Raw genomic sequence first — 11,608 nt, forward strand, 5'->3', positions numbered from 1 at the left:
GTGGGTGTGTGCATTTTCAGCCATGGAGACTGGTGGCAGCCAGGCTGGGGAACCTATATGAGTCTCTGTGGCTCAATGCCGTACTTAGGATGCTGGGGTGAGGCCACGGGCTCTGGTTTCAAATTCCAGCTCCGCCACTGATTAGCTGTGAGACCCAGGCAAGCCACTTCCCCTGTCTGGGCCTCAGTTTCCTCATCTGTAAAGTAATACCCACTGACAACGCTGTGGGGTTGGTTAAATGAGACACAACAATGTAAAGCAGTTAACAGGATGCCTGGCCCAGAGGAGACCCTCAGTAAATGGTAGCTGACGCCATTGTTGTTGTTGTTATCATTATTATTACCACCCTCAAATAAAATGGAAAAGCAAAAGGCCTTTCAGCCAAACTGAGCTGAGTTCAAATCCTGACTTTAGCACTTACTACCTACGTGACTTTGGACAACCAATGTCAAATCCCTGAGCTCTAGCTTCTCAGGGAATACGATGGGAATGATCAAACAGCACGAGGTGAGGGCCTTTACCGGCTGGAATAGGAAACAATGTGAAAAGCCTTCACAAACCACCAATTTTAGCTGTTTCCTTCCGTCCCTGTCATTCTAGTATCTGGGTCTGCTCTCCTGTAAGGAGGTATACCCCTCGAGAGGGCAGGGCTGGGTTTTAGGCTCCCCTCCTAGAAATCCAGAAAGCAGCCCCCTGCACGAAGGGTCTTTGCCTCCCCACCCTTCACAGAGGCCCCAGTCTCCTCCTCTGTGACATGGGGTCACGCACCTGTCACTTAGGCTGTCGTGAGGGTGAAAAGCTGATGAACCCGAGCGCCCAGCCCTTCTTCGCAAGCGCTCACAAAGGGGCAGGACTTTTTCTCTGCAGCCTGAGGCTGGTTGGCCCACCTCACCCCACACCGAGTGCCAGGATCCCATCTGTACCTTCTCGATGACCCGATCCCCCCCAAAGCGCACGACGAACTCGGCAGGGGAAGCCACAGTAAAGTCTCTGTGCAGGTCCAGCTTCTTCTGTTCTCGGCCTCTTCTCGCCAGGTGGAGTCCGGACATGCTGGGCCTGCCAGGGAACAGGACTGACCGGTGAGCAAGCAGGTCCGGGACGCTCGGGGAGGGGGTCGGGCACCCGGCAGCTATGAAATGCACATCCACAGAGAAGCCAAAGCCCATCACACCCCTGCTGCTTTGCAGTCCCTCTCCGGGGAGCTTGAAACACTTTACGAGGAGACTCAAGAGGTCAGATCACAAATAAAGTAGGAACGACCCCCTGACCTGCCCCAAGCTGCAAGATCAGATTTTTTATCTTAGAGTCATTCTTACTTTATATGCCCATAATTTAGGAGCTCAAATAATACAAAAACGCTTAGAACGGCGGTGCAAGTTTATGATCAGGGAAGCTGCCACAGTTTAATACTTTACACTTGTTAAACAGTTTGTATCTTTCATGTGCTTTCCTGTACGTGTATATCAATGTTTTGGAAAAAACTGAAAACAAAAAAAATGTATAACAAATAGAGGGTCCTTGCCCCATCCCCCTCTAGAACCCCACCCCAGAGGAAATCACGTTTGACTCTTTCTGGCATTTACACATCTCCATGGTTCTGAACAATATGTGTACATTATCTCGTGAGTCATCCATTTAAGACACCATCCATCTATGAACTTCTTATCTTGACAGATGTGGAATTAGAGCTCTTAAGCAGCCATCCCCATCTGCTCCCCTTTCCCCAACCTCTCAATACAGGTATACTGCAATTTGGTAAATTCAGTATTCGGTGTTTTAGGAGTCTGGGATCATTATTCACAGCTGAGGGGCTGTGGTATACCAGATGCTCCTTTTTTTTTTTTCCCCTGTAGTGATTATTTTTCATTGACTTGGTTTTCCTTGCATCTGTCGCTACTTCATCTCACTCCTCAGCCTCTTAGTACACATAAGATAATTGATCGGTTCCATTGTTTTCCATGGACCACATCATTCCTGAAGGCCTCGACTCTCCTTTCATCCAGATGCTGTTCTCTAAACCCCTATGCAACCGTCAACTGGGACTTCCCTTCACTGGCATCCTTAGGATTCCCTTTGCCTTTGGGGTTTGATCCTGAATGAGGGACCACACGGCTCCCTCTTTCTTGATGGACTCCCGTGTTTTGCTGGGGCATATCTGCCAGTAGTTTCATCCAGTTAAAAAGATGGTACAATGGCAGGACACATGACAATAATGCCCCCAACATGCTTGTCTTGATCCTGGCTGCACAGGGTTCCCTTGCCACTATCACCTCGGAGACTCTCTTTGGCTCTCTCGGATCCCTTTTTTCTGTCCTCCATGTCTTGCTCCTCTTTGGTTTACTCTCGTTTCAATGGAAGACATCCTTCAGTAGCTTTCTAAGAAAAGGTGTTCAGGGGAGTAAACGTTTTGTGGCCTTGCATGTTCTAAAACTGTCTTCCTCTGCCATCACATTGGACCCGATCATTTGGCTGTGCATGGAATTCTAAGAGGGAAAACCTCCTTTAGAAGTTTGGAAGCCTTATGTCACTGTTGTTGTGGCTTCCAAGAATGCTAGAACCAGAGCCATGATGATCCTTGATCCTTTTGTAGGTGACCTGTTTTTTCATATCCAGAAGCTTATAGGATCTTCTCTTTGCCCCAGTATTCTACAATTTTAGGGAATGATTTTAGCGATGTGCTGAGGTGTGTGCCTACTTCCATCAGTAAGGCTGGGAAGCTGTCAGGCTCCTTCAATCCAGAATCTGAGGTCTGGGAATTTATCTTCAAATATTTCCTTGGTGACTTCCCTGCCTCTTTTTTCCTCCATTCTCTCCTATTACCTGGATGTTGAAATTCCTGGACTGCCCACTAGTTTATATATTTTTCCCCTCTCCTATTTTCTCTCTCTTTTCTTCTACCTTGTGGGCAATTCCCTCAGCCTTATCTCCTAACTGTTCAGTGGAGTTCTTGACTTCTAATACCGTGTTTTTAACATCTAAGAGCTTGGTTTTGGTCTGTCAATATCCCCTTTTCTATACATCTATATATCCTCCCTGCCCCCGATGAGGGTATTTATGATAGCTTCTCCAAGGTCTCTCCTCCTGATGTGGTTTCTGTTTCTCCCACGTTTCCTGTGTCCCCTTTGTTTGTATGTTTGGGGCTGCCTTCCATCTTAGAAACTGCACCCAAATGTTTCATAAGCTATGGTTGCTTCCTCATGACCAATAGCAGGAACTAGAGGGCTGATGAGAAGTACTGAGCATGTGCTGGGGTCACTGGACCCTGACCTCAATGCAGGGTGATCTGGGAGGACTGTGTGTTGGGGAACCCCAAGTAGTTTTAGAGTCATCCTCCCTGGCTGGTCCAATTCCCCCAGTGAGGAAAAGTTTTGGGGTCTTCTGCCTGAAGGATAAAGGTTGGCCAGGAACCTAGGGACCGGGGGACGTGGGAGAAGTGTTGGGACAGGTCTGGGGGGCAGGGCAGCTTTCAGGATTCAGCACGCACACAGCGCCCATCCTCCGGTTTGGGACACAGGCTCCACAGTGCCCATCGGTCTCCAGTCCAAAGACCCTCTGCCTTTCCCTCTCCAGAGATCAAACCGCCTGCCTGCTACTGGGGTGGAAGTGGGAAACCCCAGCCACCTGGAGCAGATGAGGGGATCTGGGATTCTTTCACCCAATCCTTCTCATGTAGATGCTCCCAGACGCGGAGGCACCCAACGTTGCCAATGCCTGCGCCTTCTGGGGTACAGCTTCTCAGCTTCCCTCACTGCTGCCTTACGGCTCAGCCGTCTTGGTTCTGCTCAGCCAGTGGCTGCTTGTTCTCCTACTTTTTCTGGCTTCCAAAATGTTGCTGCTAACTTCCCCTCCTGCTCTTCCAGGGCCTGATGGGTTTCCAGCTCTTTAAGAAAATCTCTGCTGGGCTTCCCTGGTGGCGCAGTGGTTGAGAGACCGCCTGCCGATGCAGGGGACGCGGGTTCGTGCCCCGGTCCAGGAGGATCCCACAGGCCGTGGAGCGGCTGGGCCCGTGAGCCATGGCCGCTGAGCCTGCGCGTCCGGAGCCTGTGCTCCACATCAGGAGGGGCCGAAATGGTGAGAGGCCCGCGTACGGCAAAAAAAAAAAAAAAGAAAAGAAAATCTCTGCTGTCCTTTGGTGGGGTTTTCACAGGTGCAGAATCAGGCATTCAGCCCACTCTCTCAACCCAGAAATGGGCTATTCAAGCAGGGAGATAGCCACCTGCCAGGCATTAAGTTAGAGTTTCGCCAGCCAGGGGTGCATCCAGCAACTGTGTCACCAGGCATTTTGGGAGGCTGGGGCTGAGTGGGTTTGGGGTGCCAAAAGTTTTGGTGAAGAGCTGATAGACCCGGGACTTCCCTGGTGGTCCAGTGGCTAAGACTCCATGCTCCCAATGCAGGGGGCCCGGGTTCAATCCCTAGTCAGGGAACTAGATCCCACATGCTGCAACTAGGAGTTGGCATCCTGCGACAAAAGATCCCACACGCGGCAACGAAGATCCCACGTGCCACAACTAAGACCCGGTGCAGCCAAATAAATAAATAAATAATTGAAGAAAAAAAGAAAAAAAAAGAACTGATAGACCCTAAGGAACACTGCCAGCACGTCACCGGGAAGAGCAAAGCCGGAAGCCAATAAGCCACTGTGGGGAGAGAAAGCCCAGGTTACAGATGGGCAAACTGAGGTCCCGTCAGGCAAAGGGAATCACCCAGCAAGTCAGTGGGACTGGGGCTCTTTCCATCACACCAGGAAATGTTGGGTGTGGGCATTTTCTGTTGTATAAAGTCTATCCATCCAGGACAGTTCCCCATGGGACAAGCCTTCTACAAATCTGCAGTCTGTCCCCCTCACCCCCACCCCAACCCAAGCCCTGCCTATCAGAAATGAAAAAATGGACTTCTTGGCCAGGAAACAAAACCAGAAATGAATGACAGAAACCGATAATGATGCTATGCCACCACAGGATTTGTATTTTCAATTAAGACTGTCTCCGTTCAACAAGGCTTATGCATGTTGTCCGAAAGAACAAACAAATGAACAAATGATTTCCAGCCCCTGAACTGGCCTTCCTGTCTCCCACAGACTGCAAGCAGCTTTTCTTCTAAAACCTCCTAGGACTGAACTGCTGAAACGGAACAGGACTTAGCAAAGGACTTTAAAGGTCAATATCATCTTACAAATATGAACAGTGCTTTCATCATAATTACATTCCATTAACCAACAAGCAGTTCAGTTTGTTTTTAAGAACTTTCTTTCTTTTTTCTTTCTTTTTTTTTTTTTTTGCGGTACGCGGGCCTCTCACTGTTGTGGCCTCTCCCGTTGCGGAGCACAGGCTCCGGACGCACAGGCTCAGCGGCCATGGCTCACGGGCCCAGCCGCTCCGCGGTATGTGGGATCTTCCTGGACCGGGGCACGAACCCGTGTCCCCTGCATCGGCAGGCGGACTCTCAACCACTGCGCTACCAAGGGAAGCCCAAGAACATTATTTTCTTTATTTCTTTAGAAAACAGGCATTCGGCCTGAGGGCCATCGTTTGCAGACCCCTGATCTAGGGAAATAGATACCAAAATGTTAAGAGCAGCTTTCTCAAAGTGGTTGAATTATGGGTGGTTTCGGTTTTCTCCTCTTTGCCTATCTTTGTTAAATCTTCTGCCATGATATACTATTTTCAGTAACAAGAAAAAGCTATTAACTTTGTAATAGGGATGCTGAAAGCCATGGTCATTTTGGTATCTATTCGGTAAGGCATTCAGTATCCTCCACTGTAAAATGAGGATAATAACATGTACCCCATTGGATTGCGAGGATTAAATAAGCTCATATCAATACATAGAAAGTAAAAGATGGCATCTGGCACACGGTAAACTCTATATTATGTCAATGCAGTGATGCCAGGAGGATCAGGGGCTACTGATCTCCCAATCTAACCAAGAACAGCATCAGGCCACTCCTCTGCCCATGGCCTCTTCCCCAACCATCCACCCTCCCCATTCTGTCCATGGTCTTCCCCAAATGGCTGGCTTGATCCTGTGGCTTCAGAAAGTCTGAGACATCCCACTTTTATACACGTAACATTAAAACTCAGCAATTTGACCTAAAGAGCAACAAAGAAAAACTCAACCATTAGACAAACACCATTCTGTGCCCTGAGAAAAACCATTAATGGCGCCATTTTGACTTCAAAACTGGTGACACAGCCCCTCCACCAGAAGGGTCCCAAACCCACCCCAGCAAAGTACACGGGTGAACACACAATGCTGGTGTGGCTTTGCTTCAGTGGGGCCAGTCTGAGGCTAGTGGCTATTTTTATCTGTTTTTGATGAAGTTGGAGGCCAATCAACATTGGCTCTGGGGGACTGACCTTTGGCTGGCATTCGTTCCAAGGCAAGTATGGAGGCTGAAATATTCCATGGTGACTTTGGAAGTGGCTTCAGGAGCGGTCAACTACACAACAGAGCTGTCAGCCAAACACTCAACACCATCAGCTGCCCAGGCATGAGACCAGGCAGGACTGCACTGGGAAGGAAGGAATAAACATCCTCAAATGTCACCATAGATTGGGCACAGGGGGCTCCTCCCTGAATCGCCACAGCCTTATGCAGGGGAGACCATCATCTCCTGCTCACGATGAAGAAACGGAGGCTCAGAGAGGCCCACTGACCTCAAGTCACACAGCTGGCAAGTGGCAGAGCTGGGCTTCCAATCCAATTCTATCTGACCCCTGGGATCTAATTTCAAGGCACAAAGCTATCTGAGATAAATGGAAGTAACTCTATGGTCTGGACTTTCAAAAACAAGCACTTAACATTTGAGAGACAATATGGTAATCCGGGGTTCTCAATTGGGCGCAATTTTGCTCCGCTGGGGACGCACAGCACTGTCTGCAGCCATTTTTGGTCATCACAGCGTGGAGTGTACTCCTGGCATCTAGTGGATAAAAAGCCCGGATGCCACTCAACATCCTGCAAAGCCCAGGACAGCCCTCAACAAAGAATTACAGGGCCCCAAATGTGAATAGTGCCACAAGTGAGAAAGCCCAGTAGACTAGAACCATCCTCCCAGGCTTTGAATCCAAAATCTACTACTTACGACCTGTGTAATCTTGGGAAAGTTGCTTCAATATTTTGTGCCTTGCCTCCCTGATAGGATGTGAATATTTATAATATTAATAGGATCTGCCGCCTAGAGCACTGTGTCCAGGGTTCACCACTGGGCCTGGCCTGCAGGAAAGAGCTTTAGCTGAGGTGCCTCTCTGCACGGGAGCCAGTATAAAAGCCCCAGTGTGAGGCCACCAGGCTAGGGCCCTGGCATTAACCAGCTCTTAAATCCCTTACCCTACCATTTATTTCATAAAACAGGGATGGTCACTGCTCTGAGCTGATGCCAGGCCTTACTATTATCACCCAGCAAGTAAGCAAGAAAGGACATTGCATAGCCCAGGAAAGGATGATAGCTTTGAACTCATCTTTGGACCCCCAGATAAGTGGACGCTTGGAAATTTCTCAGGCCAACTGCCCCCTCAGTGCCTCCAGAGACGGCCACTTTGGCTGGGCCAGGGGTCAGCAAACTAGGGCCCAAGGGCCAAATCCAGTCTGTCACCTGCTTCTGTACCTCCCACAAACTAATACAGGTTTTTACATTTTTGAATGGTTGAAAAAGAATCGTACCTTGTGACACATGCAAATTATATGAAATTCAAATTTCAGTGTCTGTAAATCATGACTGGAATACACTCAGGCCCATTCAATTACATATTACCTGTGGGAGCTGGAGCAGCAAAAGGCAGGGCTGAGTAGCTGTGACAGAGACCATACTGTCACAATGCCGAAAATATTTATTACTTGGCCCTTTAAGAAAAGTTTGCAGGGCTTCCCTGGTGGCGCAGTGGTTGAGAGTCCACCTGCCGATGCAGGGGACACGGGTTCATGCCCTGGTCCAGGAAGATCCCACATGCCGCGGAGCGGCTGGGCCCGTGAGCCATGGCTGCTGAGCCTGCGCACCCGGAGCCGGTGCTCCGCAACGGGAGAGGCCACAACAGTGAGAGGCCCGCGTACCGCAAAAAAAAAAAAAATAGTGTGGGGCTCACTGAAGACCAGACTCTCCTGCCTTCCGGTCCTCAACTTTATTTCATCCCAACAGAGACTCAAGTCTCTTCTTGAGATGTCCTCCAACCACTCCGACCCACATTCACTTCTCTGTTCTCTGAACTCTGGCCCTGTTTGAACACCAAGGAATGCTGGCCGGCACTTGGGACCTTGCCTTCCTATTATTTCTGGCTCCTTAGTAGATGGTCCAGGCCTTCAGGACAGGATCCCAAATACCTCTTGACTGCATAGGCCTTTTTGCAACAGAATTCTGTCATCACTGTTATCAGTTGTGCAAGTGTTTATGCTGACTCAGGACAGCACCCACGGCCCTGAGTGCTGGGCATAAGAATCCTGGGAAGGCCAATTAGAATCAGCCCCATTGACCGATGAGGAAACTGGGGTTCAAAGGGTTGATGGCACTTTTCAAGGCTACAGAGCTCAGTGGCAGAGTGCAGCTGTCTATCTCCATCTTTTTAGCGACTTTAAGCTAAGAGAGGAACCATGCAGTGACCCAATAAAGCATCTTCATATTATTATATATACAGTGATCACATGGTCTGAACTTGCCGGGACAATTCCAATTTTGTGCAAGTTCATTCTTTTGGATTACAGTGCTTTATGTTGGGGCTTCCCTGGTGGCGCAGCAGTTAAGAATCTGCAGGGGACATGGGTTCAAGCCTGGCCCGGGTAGACCCCACATGCCGCAGAGCAACTAAGCCCTGAGCCACAACTACTGAGCCCACGCACCACAACTACTGAAGCCCATGCGTCTAGAGACTGTTCTCTGCAACAGAAGAGAAGCCACTGCAATGAGAAGCCCACGCACCACAACGAAGAGTAGCCCCCCTCACCGCAACTAGAGAAAGCCGGCGTGCGACAACAAAGACCCAATGCAGCCAAAAATAAATAAATAAATTTTAAAAAATAAAAATAAAAAATAAAGTGGTTTGTGAAAGCTATTCTTTTGGATTAAAGTGTACAATTAAATGTGATTCAAGAGTTATAGGTTAAACTTTTTGTGTTAATAGTTTTATAGATCAGAAAAAAATGTATCCTTTGTAGACCACGTGGCCTGCTTTCGTTCCTGTAAGACTTGAGGGTTTTGGCCAGATGGGTTAGATTAGGGCTCCAAATGTGGAAGGAATGTGACTACCATGCTCCACAAAAAACTTAGTGCACAAGAATGACTGTGATTCAAATCTGGGACCCCTATCCTTCTGCAGGCCCTTTGCTCAGACATGCTCTGAGCACTCCAAGGAGGGTGCCCCTGAAGGCTCTGTTAGTCTCCTCTGCGGAAAAACCAAAAAACTGGAGGGTCAGCCTCCCTCCTGGTGGGCTGGCCACACATCTGGGTCTCTTGCCCTCTCTGAACCCTGCATCTGAGAAACTAAACAACCACTGAGGCCCTTCTGGCTCTAGGTGTCTTCACTTCCCTGGCACGCTCACCAGCCACAGTAACTAGTTACCAGTCGAGTCCTTTAGTCTTCTGACTAGTCCAACATTAGGAAGGGCTTATATTTTGAAAGAGTCTATTGAAGCACATTATGCATTAAAACCTGGCTGCCCGTGAAGAGCCCTTTGGGCAAGAGCCTGAGCGGAATCCCCGTTAAGCTATCACCAGCACTGACAGCCTCAGTTTCCTCATGTGTAAAATGGAGATGACAGCACCCACTGAGTGTCCCATGGTGCTGTTGTAAATTTGGCAAGAGATCACACGTACAGAGTGTTCAGCCTGGCATCCTGAAAGCACCCCACGAAGGGTAGCAGTTAATTACTGTTGCTCCCGTGGGCCTTGAATTTGAATTACTAAGAAAACACCTGCTTCCCCCATTAGATCAAGAGTTCCTAGGGACTTCCCTGGTGGTCCAGTGGTTAAGACTCCATGCTCCCAATGCAGGGGGCCCAGGTTCGATCCCTGGTCGGGGAACTAAGATCCCACATGCCACAACTAGAGAGGCCCGCATGCTGCAAAAACGAGCCCACAAGCCACAAAAAAGAGCCCACAAGCTGCAACAAAGACCCAGCGCAGCCAAAATAAAAAAAAAAAAAGTTTCTAAAAGGCAGAGGTCGTGTTTCCCAAACATTTTTGTGTCCCTTCCTGGTTCCAGATGCAGGCCTTACACTCAGGAGATAGTCAGGTAATGTTTATGGACCAGATGGATACATCCTGGGAAAAGAACTAAGGATAGGGAGAGGCTTAGCTACAAGGCTGTTCTTCACTGTGTTAGTTATAATAACAAAAAGGGAGAAAGAGCCCAAATATCCACTCTCTGTAGGAGATTGTTTATAAATATTTTTGTTTTTGTTTTTTCTTTTTTTTTTTTTTTTTTTTTTTTTTTTTGCGGTGTGTGGGCCTCCCACTGTTGTGGCCTCTCCCGTTGTGGAGCACAGGCTCCGGACGCACAGGCTCAGCGGCCATGGGTCCCGGGCCCAGCCGCTCCGCTGCGGGGCACGAGCCCGCGTCCCCTGCATCTGCAGGCAGACTCTCAACCACTGCGCCACCAGGGAAGCCCGGGTGTTTATAAATTTTAAAGTGTATCCATTTAAAGGAACACTGTGGACCCCTAGAATGCACCATGAGGAACAAGCGTTGGCAAATGCTTTCTGTAAAGGACCAGACAGTAAATACTTTAGGTTTTAGAGTCCATTCAGTCTCTATTCTACTACTAAATACTGCCCTTGAAGCACAAAAGCAGCCATAGATGACACATAACGTGGCTATGTTTCAGTAAAACCTTATTTGCAGACATTGAAATCTGAACTTCATGTAATTTTCACATCTCACTAAATAGCAGCCTTCTTTTGATTTTTTTTCAACTGTTTTTTTTTTTTTTTTCTTTTGGCTGTGCTGTGCTACTTGCAGGATCTTAGTTCCCTGACCAGGAATTGAACCCAGGCCGCCACAGTGAAAGCGTCCTAACTGCTGGACCACCAGGGAATTCCCTGATTTTTTTTCAACCATTTAGAAGTTAAGAGCTGGGACTTCCCTGGTGGCGCAGTGGATAAGAATCCACCCGCCAATGCAGCGGACACGGGTTCAATCCCTAGTCCGGGAAGATCCCCCATGCCGTGGAGCAGCTAAGCCCCTGCGCCCAACTACCGAGCCTGCGATCTAGAGCCCGCGAGCCACAACTACTGAGCCTGCGTGCCTAGAGCCCGTGCTCCGCAACAAAAAGAAGCCGACGCAATGCGAAGCCCGCGCACCACGATGAAGAGTAGCTCCACTCGCAGCAACTAGAGCGAAAAACCTGCGCGAAGCAACAAAGACCCAGCACAGCCAAAAAACATATAAATAAGTAAGTAAGTTAAAAACTATTGGGCTTCCCTGGTGGCGCAGTGCTTGAGAGTCCGCCTGCCGATGCAGGAAACGCGGGTTCGTGCCCCGTTTCGGGAAGATCCCACATGCCGCGGAGCGGCTGGGCCCGTGAGCCATGGCCACTGAGCCTGCGCGTCCGGAGCCTGTGCTCCGCAAATGGGAGAGGCCACAACAGTGAGAGGCCCGCATAACGCAAGAAAAAAAAAAAAA

At 49.0% G+C, this 11,608-nt stretch overlaps 1 protein-coding gene and 1 non-coding gene across 2 annotated transcripts in view; one reads left to right on the top strand and one right to left on the bottom strand.

Moving 5' to 3' along the window:
- The window catches only part of ACACB (acetyl-CoA carboxylase beta), a 98,680-nt gene that overhangs the window by 76,655 nt on the left and 10,417 nt on the right, over positions 1-11,608 (bottom strand). The window contains exon 3 of the mRNA XM_007448226.1: positions 924-1,056. Within this exon, the coding sequence (XP_007448288.1) occupies positions 924-1,056 (133 nt within the window). The remainder of the gene's footprint in view (positions 1-923; positions 1,057-11,608) is intronic.
- TRNAW-CCA (transfer RNA tryptophan (anticodon CCA)) lies at positions 9,937-10,009 on the top strand. The gene has a single exon. It is a non-coding gene; the product is annotated as a tRNA-Trp (tRNA).

The sequence above is a fragment of the Lipotes vexillifer genome, unplaced genomic scaffold (genome assembly GCF_000442215.2).
Source record: "Lipotes vexillifer unplaced genomic scaffold, Lipotes_vexillifer_v1.1 scaffold236, whole genome shotgun sequence".
Lineage (NCBI taxonomy): Eukaryota > Metazoa > Chordata > Mammalia > Artiodactyla > Lipotidae > Lipotes > Lipotes vexillifer.